General features: G+C 39.5%; 1 protein-coding gene across 1 annotated transcript in view; it reads left to right on the top strand.

Annotated features, from left to right (window-relative positions):
- The window catches only part of LOC115799454 (dipeptidyl aminopeptidase-like protein 6), a 114,767-nt gene that overhangs the window by 91,477 nt on the left and 7,225 nt on the right, over nucleotides 1-16,065 (top strand). Inside the window, exons 9-17 of the mRNA XM_030756631.1 lie at nucleotides 6,353-6,507; nucleotides 6,631-6,728; nucleotides 9,377-9,500; nucleotides 9,579-9,617; nucleotides 9,958-10,065; nucleotides 10,373-10,464; nucleotides 12,120-12,167; nucleotides 12,283-12,401; nucleotides 14,503-14,574. Of these exons, the coding sequence (XP_030612491.1) occupies nucleotides 6,353-6,507; nucleotides 6,631-6,728; nucleotides 9,377-9,500; nucleotides 9,579-9,617; nucleotides 9,958-10,065; nucleotides 10,373-10,464; nucleotides 12,120-12,167; nucleotides 12,283-12,401; nucleotides 14,503-14,574 (855 nt within the window). The remainder of the gene's footprint in view (nucleotides 1-6,352; nucleotides 6,508-6,630; nucleotides 6,729-9,376; nucleotides 9,501-9,578; nucleotides 9,618-9,957; nucleotides 10,066-10,372; nucleotides 10,465-12,119; nucleotides 12,168-12,282; nucleotides 12,402-14,502; nucleotides 14,575-16,065) is intronic.

Genomic DNA, 16,065 nt, shown 5'->3' with positions numbered 1-16,065 from the left:
CTACTTTTAAGTTTTACCATTTATGGTAGTAGAGGACTGTGTCTTAATTTAGATACTGCTTTTAGTACACTTATATGTGAGTTTGCTGTTGCCTCAACAAACACAACATCCATCCATCCTCTTCCACTTATCCGAAGTTAGGTTGCGGTGCCAATAGACAAAGTAGGGTATTCCTGATGTCCTTTTTCCCAGCCAAACTTTCCAGTTTCCTCCTGGGGGATCCCAAGGCATTCCCAATCCAGATGACATATATACCGTATTTTTCGGACTATAAGCCGCTACTTTTTTCCCACGTTTTGAACCATGCGGCTTATAGCCCGGTGCGGCGTTTCTGTGGATTTTTCTTTAACCACCAGGGGGCTCTTTAGCAGGATATGAATCATGGGACGTCAAAGTTGGAAATCAAAGAAGAAAGCGCCAACAAGTGCTAGCAGCAGGCACAAAAGAGATTTTTTTCAAACTCCCTCATCATGGAAACCACAAAAAGAACTTCCTATGATGCCGCTTTTAAGTTGAGGGCTATCGACCTGGCACTACAGGAGGGAAATAGAGCCGCTGCACGTAAGCTCGGCGTGAACGAATCAATGGTGAATTGACTTGTTATAACTCAAATTTGGGGTTGTCTGTCCCCCTCTGCTGAGTGCCGAGTAATTGTGGAAAACCGAGAGCGGCGGAGATACCAGCGGCTTATAGCCCGGTGCGGCTTATATATGTACGTTTCCAGTTTTTTCCAAAAAATTTGTAGGTGCGGCTTATAGTATGGTGCGCTCTATAGTCCGGAAAATACGGTAATCTCTCCATCAGGTCTGGGTATACACCAAGGTCTCCTCCCAGTTCAGCATGCCCAGAAAAACCTCCAAAGGGAGGTACCCAGGAAGCTTTGTGCTCATTGAGTGCATCAATGGTGGTGCATCAGTGGTGCTCAGAGGTACTGGTGTGCCTGCAGTTGGTCCCCGTGAATGAAATTACATGAAAGGTTTTAGGTTTAGGTTCAACTTCTAACAGTATATTAAAGCTACCCCTACATATAATACTGAACTTACCTCATATACTTCAAACGCTCTAAGGCTCTGTGCTAAAGCGCGTATTTCTCCTTTGATGTGAGCCAGATTGTGAGTATTTTGTCCTCACCGACTTCTTTCTCTTCTTTTACCTTTACTTACATTTTGTGGGGAGTGTAACATTGAAGTGGTACTCATAAGAGACAGATTGAAAAAGAAGTAAAAAATTGAAGAAGTTCAAGCTCCAAAATTGCTGGACCTTACGTTTTGCAGACTGCAATTCACTAAGTGTCTGTTATAGGCAGCAGAGGCCATAATGTTATGTCTGGACTGGACACTGTTTCACTTTCTGAAAAAAGCCACTATCCTTCTGAGGTTTACTGTGTATAATTTGAAGTAAATTGGCTTGCACCAGATTACTTGCTATGAAAACTAAATGCTGACTTTACAAAACAACTCGTTTGTGAGCATTTAAAAAAAAATGTTAAACCCATAAAATGCCGCCTTCTCTACTTTAAAAAACCATAATATTTAATGCATAATAGGGCTGGGTATTGTTAGGAACCTCACGATTCGATTCGATTTCGATTATTGCTGTTGCGATTCGATTCGATTCGATATTGATTTAAAGTTGTGAAGACACAAATGATTTTAGATAATGTTGATATTTTTAAAATATTTATTTTCATACAAACTTCTGTAACATCACATTTCTGAGCAAAGAAACAAACTTCTTTCTGCAATGTGCTTAAAGTAGAAAACTGTTCTTAATAAACAATAAAAAATAAAGTGCATGTAAAATAAAATTAGGCATAGCTTATCTCTTGAAAGTCTAATATAAATAAAAATGCATTTCAATAACATCTGTGCATATCAGTGCAGATTTAAACACGAATCATAGGGTTGTATTCAACTGAATTGCACTGAAAAAGTTTAGTGCTTGTAAACATTCTTAGCTTTTGAACATGTAGTGATTAACCTCTAATTTTTGAACATATCTTGAACTGAACTATAGTACTGTAGCCAGAAATAAAGAATTGTACTGTAACAGTACAGTTCTTCATTTCTGGTTACACACTAAGTGGGCACGTGGAGATTCTTGTTCAGAAAAAGCAGCTGATCCACACGCTCAGGCTTCAATGCACTTCTCTGGGCTGTGACTATGTCACCTGCTGTGGAAAAGATCCTTTCAGCAGGTACACTACTGCCTGGGATGCAAAGGTACCTTTTAGCTTGGCATGACAACAACAGGTTGTGCTTCGTGTTTTTGTAGCGCATCTGCGTGGTATCTGGTTAAGTGGTTGCGCAGGTTTGTCGTGTTACTGCAGTACTTTAATTCTGTCTGGCACAGCTTACATACCACCTTGCTTTTGTCGACTTCTTGAGTTCCAGATTTAGACGGGAAAGCAAAATGAGCCCAAACATCTGACTTAAAAGTTGACGGAGTTAGCTTTCTACAGCTGCTCGCCATGACTGTTGTTATGCGCTCAGGTGCTCAGCACAGTAACCAAACTCTCAGCGCCCCCAACGTGCCAGGAGGTGAATCGATTCTGAGGAGCCCCCTAATCGATTATGAATTTTGCGTGAAATTATTGCGATGCATCGATTCTTCAATTATTTTACCCACCCCTAATGCATAAACACATTGCTTTTTTCATATGTTTTTTCATTTTGGCTGTTGTTACCTGGTGGACTTAATCCAGTCATGATGCTTAGCCTGCTAATGCTGGGTTTATGCTGCAACTGCTTAACATCAAGTGCTTCCTTAAGGGAAAGTCTTTACCTTATTATGTAAAGTTCCCTGCTTTGACTTGTGTTGGTACTATATAAATAAAATGGAAATGAAATTACAGGAAATGTGCTGTTGGAAGATGAATGGTTAAATCCTCCCATACCTTTTTTTTTTTTTTTAAGATCTTCTTTCTGAATATAAACCTGCAAAAACAATTCACTGTAATAGAATTTCCTCCCTCCGTTTTCCTTGGCCTGAACTACAAACAGATTATTCGCAGGCTTTGTAGTTGCTCTGCAGAATCCCACTTCTGTCATGTGCTTCTCTGTTAATACCTAATTATCACTTGCAACACACCTTCAATCAGCACAGTGATAGCTGTACTGTATTTATAGTATCATCTCCTTCATTGTCATGTTATATAAAAAGTTTGCTTATCAACAAGCCAGAATGAAGGGCTGTTGAGTTATGTACTTAAAGGGCCATGCCAGGTAAATGTAGTTCTATTAAATTCTATGGTTCAAAATAAATGAATTGGACATGTCTGCTACTTGAACATATAATTTTTTTGCATCATCTGATTGGCAGATGGGACTACAGGTATAATGCAAATGTTTTAGACCCTGGAAATATAAATATCAAGGACACAAGAGGAAAAATAGTTGATCTCCGAAACAGAGGAGTAGTGACCTAGAAGTCTGCACCAGACACTAAAGACAGGCTGCCTTTCCCTGTGTGTGCTGCATTGTTTCTTCACCTTGTTTTTACCATGTATCACTGCTGCCCTCTGTTGGATGCATCTGGTCATTTTTTTCTAAACAGCCAGAAGGATTCCTGGTGGCTACCACACCAATACATACAATACAGTATGCATAATATTCTTTATATTTGTTGTATACCATTAAAAGTTAAAAAAATAAATCAACTAAATGCCACCCTTGGATGTCTGATTTTCTTTTATCTAAAGTTTGCCTGAATCTGTCACCCTGCACTCATTTCCCGTTGGCCACTTGACTTATGGCATCTTATGCATTAATAATGTCCTCTACTCAGTGAATAATGTAGTCTGCACAGCAGGATGGAGAACGGAGATGAGCGTCCGACAGCTCACCTTGGTAATCATCACAATGAGGCAGGCTGTAGAAAGACAGGAGATGTGATCTCATTACTTAAGCGAGAAAATGAGAGGTTGGCTCGTTAAAAGTGGTTCGCTCACAGCCTCGTCTCTCACGTTCTCTTCCTTTTGTCCCCACACATTCTTTTGTGATCACACACACCTATCAGGACGCTTCTAGAAATGTAACTACTTTCTCCTTGACTAGCCAAGGTGACTGGGCGTCCCCAGCCGAGTAGATCTGACAGCTCAGCGGTTCCACTCCACGCGGAAAGCTTTTTAAGCTGCCGCCGGTGAAGTTGGCACGCAGCGGTGGAACTTGCCGTGCGGGAAATCATTTCTTATTTTTCATCATTTGCAAATGCAGCTCATGCTTTGTTGTGCTGCGCTGCTTAGTGAGACCAGTGAGATCCAATCATTCCCTGCTGAGCACTGCCAGCAGGGTGCAAGTGGGCACACAAGGGAGACTGAGAGAGCAAAGACTAATAGGACTAAAAGCTTCCATTGAGATGTGCATTGTCTAGTCTGCTAGGTTTGTTATTTCCAACTCAACGAGTTCAACACAAATGCTGACAGAAGGGTCCTCTACCCTACCAGCTTGATGAGCTATTTGCACTCTTCTGGATTGTTGTTTCATCAGTTCTATGTTGTAGGTACTTGTAATGTCCACGGTTTGCTAGGAAAGCTAGGAAACCAAAATTGCGGGATGATGAAATCTCCCCCCTGCCCTGTCAGTCCTGGCTCCCCCTTGCCGTAGCATTTGTGTTGTACACTCGTATGTTGGAACTCTGAACCAAGTTGTTTCACTGTCACTTTGGATGTTTACTGGAAGTATGCCTTGGTCAGGATTTGAACCCCTGACCTCCTGCTCCAAAGGCCATAACATTACCACTATGCCATTCTAGCTGTATGTATGTGTATATATATGTATATATATATATATATATATATATGTGTGTGTGTGTGTGTGAGACACACATATATATATAAATTAATTAATTAAAAAATAAATAAATAAATAAAAAAAAGAAAGAAGAAACCATCGTGTGTTCCCTTGAGACAGTTTCCATCAGTAGAAAAGTTACAAGCACAACTACCTTTGCGGAACTGCGCGAGAGAACAAATGTACGTAGACGTCTGTGCTGAAGGTATTTGACAAATGATGCTGCATATCAAGTAATTCCACTAAGCGATGCACAGTTAATGAAAATGCTAATTGGTAGTTGATGTTGTTAATTCCCTAAAGCCAGCACCCAGTCCCACAGATAAACAGCATTAATGAAATTTTAATTGCAAAAGTTGATATAAATGTAGCTAGTGGCAAGCTGCAACAATGAGTTGGACTGCTTTCGATGCCGTCTGCATTGTCACCACAGACTTAGTAATGAAGTAGGATTGTCAAGGCTATGCTTTATGCTGCCAAAAAGTTCCCTCAGTGAGCTTTTATTTGCATAATTTCCTAATGAGACACTCTGTTGACAGACGCATTAGTGTGTGTGTGTGTGTTTGTGTAGCAGCGGAGATGAAGAACCTAGACCCGTTATTCTCTCTGTATGTAAAACAGGAGTCTCTGCGACTGCTGTTTTATTTTATATGGACACACCTGGACAGAGAGGGACTCATGGGAAATGTCTGAGTCACCAACCTGAAACGAGTTGAGCTTCTTGCTGAAAATCGTACACACAGCAATGTAGTAACAACACAGAGAGCTATCAGGCGAAGTGCACTGCGCTGTTGTACCTGGTGAGAAAGCGCTGTTAGGTTTATTTCTAGGAAATGTAGCCGAGTTCTATTTTGGTCAATATGCTGTGCCGAGATTAAATGCTGTTGTGATTTATGACTTCAAACTTTTGGTAGCATGTGGTTTTGTGTGTAGGTTTAGGAGAGAGAGTGAGGGGGAGTGTGAGATTCCAAATTTAGCAAGCAGGTCAGGCAGCAGGTATAGTGTGCTGCCGAGAGGACAGAGAGGGTAACTGTATTTTTTACCAGTTTGACCAGATTAGAGAAATGGTCTGCTGTAGCATTTTTATACCTTAGCAGTATCGAAAGTGCTTTACAGTGTTTCTCCCTTACCTATTCACACATATAATATCTTGGCCAAGGGCACTTCTGCATGTAGAGGAATCAAGAACTGAACTTTGACCTGAGCAGCTGAGGGATTTTTTCTACTTTTAGGAGGGAGTTATACTGTTGACACTGACTTATCAGATAAACAAACAAACAAAAAACAGTCAATCGTAATTCCTATGTGATGGCCAATAGGAGAAAGAAAACGGAAGCAAAAGACTACAAAGAGTGCTGGGAATCATAATGAGCGTTTTATAAATTTTAAAATGCATTTATTTCCCCCCTGGACACCTGTTCCTTTATAACCCCGACAAGTAGAAACTGTGTGATGCTGCCGTTTGCCTGCAGCTATGTAATTAACTATTGTCGTTGCTGTTTGATGATTTTATTCACTGTGATTATGATTGATGCCTGGCCATTTTCTGTTTGCTCTTTCAGAGGAGATTTTCCAGTCCCATATTGCCCATTGGTGGTCTCCAGATGGTGCCAGGTTAGCATACGCCACCATCAATGACACTCTGGTGCCCAGGATGGAGCTTCCGATGTTTACAGGATCACCCTACCCAATAGGGAAAGAGTACCATTACCCTAAGGTACACTTTTAGCTTCTTTAAACATCGGTACTGATTAGTTTTAATAGTTTTTAAGACATTCTTTGATTTTGTTTTATTTTTATAGGCTATTAATCTCAGTTACTCTGTTTTCATTCTGTTCAGGCTGGAGAGGAAAATCCAGTCATCACTCTTTATGTTGTGAACCTTAATGGCCCTCCGTATACCATCGAGATGAGGAGGCCTGATGATCCCAGGATAGGGTGAGTAATCCAAAATGTCCATCTGTACAAACAATCAAGATGTGATTAAAGTGCAGGCTTTATTAACTTTTTAGGAATTACAGTATTTTTTTTTTTTTGTTAATAACTCCCCATTTCAGAGACTCAAAAGTAATTGGACAATTGTAATTGTATTGTAACTGTGATGATTTCTGTTAGAGTGGAATATATTTCAAACAATTCACAGATCTTTTCCCACAGATTCTTTTCTGTTTTATCCGAATGAGCTGGAGAACTCTTTAGACAGCAAAGGCAAAGGCTGTCACGCCCTACAGAGGGTTTATTTAATCTAATCTGGAAACCCAAATTTTATGTACTTACATGCTCCTTCCCGGTCAGTCAGATCAGCTGACCAACTGCACCTTGATGTGCTGAGGACACAGCGGAGGCTCAGAGGAGACAGAGCCTTTGCTGTGGCAGCTCCTAAACTCTGGAATTCACTGCCATTAGGCAATAAAGAGGCCTCGTCATTGGCCAATTTTAAATCTGCTCTTAAGACCCATCTTTTTCATTTGGCCTTTGACTAGTATGAGCTGCTGTTTTATTTATTGTTTAGGATAAACTGTGTATTTTATTACTTATTTTATCTATGTAAAATTACCATTTTAAATTTTATCTTCCTGATGTGTTTTATGTACAGCACTTTGGTCAGTGGTTACTGTTTTTTTAAAGTAATTTATAAATAAACTTGGCTTGGCTATGTACTTGATTATGTGATCAAATGAAATCTATGTGTGTATACACCGTATTTATGTGAGTAATGAAAACAAGATGATAGATAAATATGATAAACATTTTTTTTAAAAAACTGTCTGCAGTTTCAAATGTTTTCTTGCTTAAATATGCTTTAAAAAGTTGCCAGTTTTCAATGTAACAAACATAAATCTTATATCGTTGTAAAGTCTGTTTATTTCCCTTAAATGTGTCACATTTATAAGAAAAATGCATTTGTGGGTTGAGCTCATGAAAAACTTACCAAAACAGCTTATTTTGCTATTTACTCTTGTTTGTTGTTGTTTATTGGATGGATGATTGAAGCCCAAAGAAACAAGACATATTGACAGTGACAATTTAATAGTGTATTCATTTAACAAACGGGGCCTCAGTAGCATGTGGAAGAACCATACACAGCCACAACAGCCCGGCACCTCCTCTTCATTCTTCAACCAGCATGGTTGTGTTGGTCGCTCTGGCACAAACAGCACACCCAAGCTGATCCCACAAGTGTTCAGTGGGGTTGAGGTCAGGACTTCAGGCAGGCCACTCCATCCTCTCCACTCCTAAATCCTGGAGGTACTCTCTGATAAATCCTGCTATGTGGAGGCGTGTGCTGTCATCTTGGAGGGCAGAGTTTGGTCTCAGACTGTGGAGATATGGGATTGCCGCTGGTTGCAGGATCTCATCTCGATATCTCTCTGCATTGAGATTGCCTCCAATGATGACGAGCCTGATTGTCAGCACCTGGGGTACCAGAAGCTCAAAACAAGAGTCAATAGCAGAATAAGCTGTTTGGCATTGGCAGAGAAGATTTCTCATGGGTCTAAACTATACTGTATATTCAACTCTGCTGCTCAACCCACAAATGCATTTTCCTTACAAATACTGTATGGTACCATTTAAGGGGAAATAAAAAGGCTTTCCAGCAGTACAAGAAGCATTGATACAATAAAGGCATAATCAACCAAACATAAATTTTCTTACTTTTTTAAAATGTTTATATGCTAGCGCAGTCTCATGGCAAAACAGTACCAATTTGTTCATGTTCATAGACAAATAGTTACATGAAAGTCAGCACAATTCTATAACTGATATATTTGAATAGGAAGTATATTTCATAACTGCATACGTTGTCCAGGCTCTTCAGAGGGGTCGATTCACCGCGGTAACCAAGAAAATGGAGCTTTAATTGGTGGCCCGAGTCTTGGTCTTTTTCTAAACCTAACTAAATGCCTAATACAAACCAATGTTTTGTTTTGTTTTTTAATGCCAAAACCTAACCAAATAACTTAGATTAATCATAAGGATATGTTTTAAATCGATAATGTGTAAAAATCTCTCTAATCAGGGACTGATGTCAGCGGCTTCCCTGGCAGCCCATCTAGTGTCCAAACGTGGAGGTTTTCTCCCTTTAATGTTCGTGGACGTACAGATGAGGATGAAAAAATATCGAAATTTAATCTCCAGGATCACAAATAGATTAAAAGTCCTAATTATTTAACAAATTGCTGTTAGTTGTATATGCATGTGTTATTATATATGATGTAGTGTAACATATCTTTACATTTTGGGATTAAAAAAAATTGGATACAGTGTATTACATAGAAGCACATAAGGATGTATGTTCTTCTCCCATAATTTTGCATATCCTGGATAGATACTCTAAACTTTCTGTCCCCAGTGATACATTTTTTCTTAATATGGTTCTGTGTTTAGTTCCATTAAGTTTAATGCCTCTATTTGGTCTCTTCATATTTACTGCCCATTTTTTCCACCTCTTTATACACTGCTCAATTTCTCTGCAAGCAAATGGAACCATTTTGTCACTTTTTCAATCATCTTATTTTCAGATATTTTACCCATGATGCTGATATCAGTGATGATAAATGCTGAATATGCTTTCTCTTTGTCAGTGAGTACTATGTGACCATGGTGAAATGGGCCACCACCACCAAACTAGCCATTAATTGGCTGAACAGAGCACAGAACATCTCTATCCTCACACTGTGTGAGGCTACAACCGGAGTCTGCACTAAGGTGAGCACACTGTGCGTGCTGTATGTATGAAAGGCTGCTCCCTTATACCAACTGAAACCTGTTAAACTGTTTCTATAGAAACACGAGGATGAAAGTGAAGGGTGGCTTCACAGGCAGGTGAGAATGATAATACATATATGTGTGTATTTAAGGTGGATTTAGAGTACTGAGGTATTTATTGTTTCTTTTGTTGCAGTCATTAAATTACAGCCACTGTTTACTTGCTTTGTTGTCTAGCGTTTCCTGCATGATGACATGCACAGTAATTAAATTCAAGCTGTAAATTTAACATGGCTTTGTTCCAGGCTTGTGTTTGCTGGCTTTTTAAATTATAACGTGGGAATGTATTTGTATAATTACTGCATTAGGCAGCCTGTTTGTTTAGTTGTCTGTAGTAGTCTTTGTTTTACATCTTGATAAGTAAAAACATTTAGATCAACTCTCTCTGTGTACTCAGAATGAGAAGCCTCTCTTTTCCAAAGATGGTCTGAAGCTGTTTTTCACACGTGCCATTCCTCAAGGAGGCAGGGGCAAATTCTTTCACATCTCCATGTCCATCTCCCAGGTGAGAATATTTGTTTGCCAAGTATTTGCATAACTAACATCAACTTCCTTGGATTGGAACTGATGAAAATAGAAGGCTTATATGAAGTATTTTCATTTCAAACGTTCAGTAATTTTGTATCCTATTAATTAGAAAAATGGCCGTTAATTGCGTACATCTGGTGTTTCATGCACCGATTGTGGGAGACAGTTACTGAAATATTTTCCTGTTCCTGTCACCTGCAAAAAAAAAAAAAAAAAAAAAAAATGGAGGTGACACACATAATAGTTATAATATTTTTGCTATTTCTACTTCTCTACACCCACAGCCCAACACTAGTACAGACACGCTGCAGTCCATCACGTCTGGAGACTGGGATGTCACTCAAGTTCTGGCCTACAACGAGGAGAGCCAACTGATGTGAGCATGCACAAACCACCAAGCTGACACCACAGCCCAGTCATACTAAAAACAACCGGTTACCACATGTTTGTAACGGTTTACGTTTACATTGTAGGTCAACACACACTCACCAGCCACTTTGTTAGGTACACCTATTCGACTGCATGTGAACGCAAATATCTAATCAGCCAATGAAATGCATTTAGGCATGTAGACAACACAGCTCAAGACAATCTGAATGGAGAGAAAAGATGATTTAATGTGGCATGCAATGTGATGGTCTGAGTATTTCAGAAACTGCTGATCTACCATGCAACCATCTCTAGTAGTTACAGAATCGAAAAAAAGAGGAAAATATCCAGTAAGCAGCAGTTCTCTGAGTGAGAATGGCCAGACTGCTTTGAGCCAATGGGAAGACAACAGCAACTCAAATAACCACTCGTTACAACCAAGGAATGCAGAAAAGCATCTCTGAACAGCTAACACATTGAACCTTAAAGCAGATGGGCTACAGCAGCAGCAGCAGACCACACTGGGTGCTACACCTGTCAACAAACAGGAAACTGAGGCTACAATTCACACTTCAGGCCGCCGCTGCTGGTGGTGTAATGGTTTGGGGGGATATTTTCTTGGCACACTTTGGCTCTTTAGTACCACCTGAGCATCATTTAAATGCCGCAGCCTACCTGAGTATTGTTGCTGAACACGTTCATCCCTTTAGGACCACAGTGTACCCATCCTCTGATGGCTGCTTCCAGTAGGATGACGCATCATGTCACAAAGCTCAAATCATGTCTAACTGGTTTCTTGAACATGACAAACACTGTAAACATGACAGTGTGCTCAAATTGCCTCCACAGTCACAGATCTCAATCCAGTAGAGCATCTTTAAGATGTGGTGAAACCGGAGATTTGCATCATGAAATCTGCAGCAACCGTGTGGTCTTATGTCAACATGGACCAAAATCTCTGAGGAATGTTTCCAGCACCTTGATGAACCTATGCCACAAAGAATTAAGACCCAGTGTGCAAGGTGTGCCTAATAAAGTGTCTGTGAGTCTATCATAGTCATCCATGATAAAGAGATAAAGGAGTGGAGCATTTCAGTGCCATGGACAGAGGCGAGTCATTTCAGTGGTTTAGCAATAAAATCATTATTCATTTTTATAGTAAATATGTATACTGGATATGATCTGTAGTACTGAAATATTGTGAAATGGTAGCTTTAATCGTCTGTTGTGCCATCTCAATCAATTCCACACAACAAACTGCCTCAAATGTGCAGCACATAAAAGCGCTGTGAGTCTCTATTGCACCCGTGAGGGTGACTCATCCCCATCACTCCCTGATAATTTCACTCCTACTTTCCAGGCCACAAAGCAACTGGGATCTGACTACCATCATTTCACATATTCAGGCCCTCCTCCAAACATATATAGAAACACAGTTCCTCCTTTGTTCTGAGAGTTGCAGTGATTTGAAAAAAAAATAAAAATTGCCAAAATGGGGGTAAGGTTTGTCCTATTTCTGTTCTGAATTCTTTTGTAAAACATCTATTCTAGTCAGGGTATTGGCTTGTGTACTCCTTTAGCTGACTGGTGAAAGCAGCTCTGCTAAACTCACAGAAAAGACCAAAAATAATAACTACACATATTTTTTCTATCTTAACACAGATACTTCTTGAGCACTGAAGATGGTCCAAAGCGAAGGCATCTGTACAGGTAAGGGCTGTTCTAACCTAGACTCCACTTAAAAAAGTAGTTGCCTTGATAGTGGGGAAAATGTGTATTTTGATGGTTAAAAAAATGTTTAATGTACTCATATATATTTTCATAGCGCGGACACATTCGGTTCATTCAACCGTCGCTGCCTGACGTGCGCCTTGTCCGACAGCTGTGGATACATCAGTGGCTCCTTCAGCCTCAACATGAGCTACTTTCTGCTCAACTGCCAAGGTAGTAGCATGTATGAATCCTCTGTTTAGCTTATCCACTTCAAGACGACACACAGGGCTCTCTTTTAACAATGAGGTTGTAAAATTAGTGCAAAAAGTGTGCATCCTGCTCAGATATATACAAACGTAACTCTGTGATGATTAATCAGCCACCGTATAAATAGCTATTCTTCCAGTTTGTATTCGTTTAGACTTTCAGGGACATTGCATATTAATCTACATTACTACAAGTATACCACTGGGTAATTTTTGTTGACCCATGGCCAGATGTTAAATTAGCCTTTAAAAGCATAAATGAATATTTAAAGGCCTCAAAACAAAGTAAAAAGCTTTAGAAAGTTAAGAGAGAAGCATGCAAAGTACAATATACAAACACTTTATTAGGTGCTATTTAATAGACAGTGCAGGCAGTTAAAATGTAACCATATAATATCCCATTTTATTACATATGACATATAAACCAGAGGGAACAAAATCAGATAAAATGCATAAGTTTAAGTTAAATAGTAAGTTTTGAAATTTGGTTTGTTTTGAGGTTTACATGATAATTAAGCTGCACTTAAGACGGTGCGGCTGCAACACTGTACAGGTCATACATGAGTTACTGTAATGATTTAATTAAATAAACAGTAGTGTCATTATAGTGGAGCTGTGTGTGAGGATGTTGGCTCCAGCTGATCTTGCTCACTAATCTGTAGTACTTGGATGCACTCTTTAGTGTTGCTGTAAACTAACATCTGTCTGTTCCACAGTAGGAAAACTTGAAATTATATCAATCAGTGTTACGTTTTATTTAATTATTGGCTCATTCGCATTGATGTAACCTGCTTGCAGCACACTGTTGTTTAAATTAGCTAAGTGGAAGTTCATTCATTGTTAGATCATATTTTAGACAGTGATCATATGTTCTGTGTGGAAATGTGACTACCAGTTAAAGCTGGTAAATAAGTTTAGCAGAGTGTTTGAAATGAGGTGAAGTAGAAACGCGACAGAATGTCAAGTACAGTACCTAGTAATTACACTGTAGTACTTGTACTTTGATTTTTTTTTTTCCCCTGATATTATTGCAAAAATTATTTCATATTTCTGTCAAGTATCGCTGGTGGGCGGTTCACCAAAAAGTGACAGCACTGTGCCAAACACAGAGGCGGTGCTCGGGTGTCTTTAGTCGTCACAATGTCAGAAAGGCTGTTTTCACCAACAAAAAGGAGATCCCACTTCGTTGCACTTCTCCTGCCTTTGATCCATTTATGCAGTGCTGGTTACTAAAATATCAAAAGAAGAAAAAAACGTCTTCTGAAGATCTGAGAAATATCAAAAAATGTCACAGCACTGTTGTCATGCCACAGCAGAAACTGTGTCTGAGTCTGACTTTAAGCCTGTAGCCTCAATATTTAATCGCTGATGTAACACTCCGGTGTCAATTCTTACTAAGTGATCATCACTGATCTAAGATCAGACTTGGACTGACCATAATACAATCAAACCCTTTGTGCTCAACACTTAAAAAGTCTCTGACAGTCAATAATCTTATACCTCATGCATTTGTAATGCAGTTCTCTCCTTCACAGCCTGCCTGTGATCTCATGTGATGGGGTAATAATATCAGAACCACGAGGCGAGTGAGTACAAGGGAGGAAAAAGGAGCCAGGGAGAGAGCGGCTGGTTTTCTCCCCGACAAATACACCAGTGTTCCTGTATTTTATTCCCAATTTGCTAAGTGCATCAATCACTTCATTTGTAGCCCCTCCTCCCTGCAGTCTGAGGTTTTAGGGCTTTGCCTCTGTTTGTGGCCTAGATATGGAAAAGCTATTAAAGCTATTGCATTATATAAATTGAATAAGCAAAGATGTGCTTCTTTGTCTGTCAGACAAAGGGTCTGGTATATTTCAGTTTGTTTGTTTTCCTATTTGTGCACTTAAGGAGACTATGGCATCAGTATGCATTTGATGAGAGAAACACACTTTTCCCTTGCCATAAACAAACAGTAAATACAGCAGCCTATGTAAAAATAAAAAAACGGTTCCTGCTAAATGAGAGTTCACCTGTCTCAGTCAAATGTAAAGATACACCATTTTTAAACTGTCTGATCTTCTCTTTAGGGCCGGACATCCCGTTTGTGGCTGTTTACAAGACACAGAGAGACACAGAAAGTGAGACACAAGACAGAGAAAGTGAGTATTTCAACCAAGCAGCAGATCTCCACGCCAAAATCTGCAGTCCCTCTAGTGGCAACTTGAGGCTGGCACCAGAAGAGAGTCATTGCTCTGAGTGTCTCATGTTAAAATGCCCAAATGTACAGCATTAAAAAAGTATGTTTACACCCTGGTGCTAAAATGATTTTGATCGTTTCCACCTTTATAACAGCTGTGACTGTCAGCATCTGCCAAGCTTCTTCCACTCTGCCAAGTCATTAAGCTGGAACTCTTTACAGTGTCTGTGCTGTTTAAGCCTTTTGGAGCATTTTTGATGGAATTAATCTAACAAATCTTATGTTCTGCTATAGTATTTTGATAGTAGTCACCTTATCCAAGTCCAGTCACTTCTGCTCCAAGAAAAAAAAACAACATAGCAGCAGCCAAAATGCTAACACTGAGGCTTCAAAATGCAAAGTCCAAAAACAATGGGTGACATCACAGTGGCTACTTCCATCCACGTGTTCTGTGCTTTCAGACATTTAAACCACAAATCAAAGACTGTATGTAAAACATGGATGTAGCCACTGAAAAATCTCCCATTTGTTTGTGAAACCCCATTTTTGAAGCCTTTTTTTTTTTTTTTCCCCCCCCCGTATTTTGCCTGTCATTGTGTTGTCATTTTGGAGCCAGGAGTGACCATAATTGTACTGTGAACAAAGAACATTAAACACTCAGCAAGCTATATTATAATTTTCACACAATTGCATTAAAAAAATAGTGCAAAAGGCATCAACACCACAAACATGGTCGAGAGGTTCAGTTCAGTGACAAATTAGCAGAGGTGAGGTATTGCAGACTGTTAGCAGCTGTCGCTGCCCGCTATATTACTTCATAATGTGTGAGCTATAAAATAAAAATCAAAAAGATAAAAAAATGAGTCGCATTTACTTGTTTTATGAAGGGAAATTAGCTGTAGACAGGCTGTAAATTTAGATTTTTTAACATTAGTCTGATGATTGACTCAGCTTTAGAGATAGCCTCTAGTGGCTTTTTAAAGAACTGCACTTTTGGCTCTTCTGCCTCATTTTTCAGCCCTGCTGGAAAAAGCTGCCTTTTAGCGCAAATTTACAAGCCTGAATGAAATTACAGACATCACAAGTGACCTTGTATACATTACCATAATTGCTACATTTAAAGTGACCTTGTCAGAAAGGGGCAGATGTGTTTGTAATGTAGTGCAAATGACCACCTGAGGACTGAGTCACTGTTTGTCTACAGGCCAAGTCTAGCATGATAGCAGTAATAACATTACTGCTCACAATGGATGTCCTCATTATATTATAACCTGCCCAACAGCACTATCAGCATACTGTAATTAGATTACTACAGAGTGTACGTGTGTGCCAGCCTTTGCCATCTTTAAGTAATAAGATCTCGCCGTCCTGAATATGTTAAAAACAACTCTGTTAATGTCATTACCATATATTATTCAATGTATTCACCTCCACAGCAGCATTTTTGTAAGTG

The sequence above is a fragment of the Archocentrus centrarchus genome, chromosome 20, assembly GCF_007364275.1.
Source record: "Archocentrus centrarchus isolate MPI-CPG fArcCen1 chromosome 20, fArcCen1, whole genome shotgun sequence".
Lineage (NCBI taxonomy): Eukaryota > Metazoa > Chordata > Actinopteri > Cichliformes > Cichlidae > Archocentrus > Archocentrus centrarchus.
The sequence above is the reverse complement of the archived record's forward strand: the minus strand, read 5'-3'. Positions and strand labels throughout refer to the sequence as shown.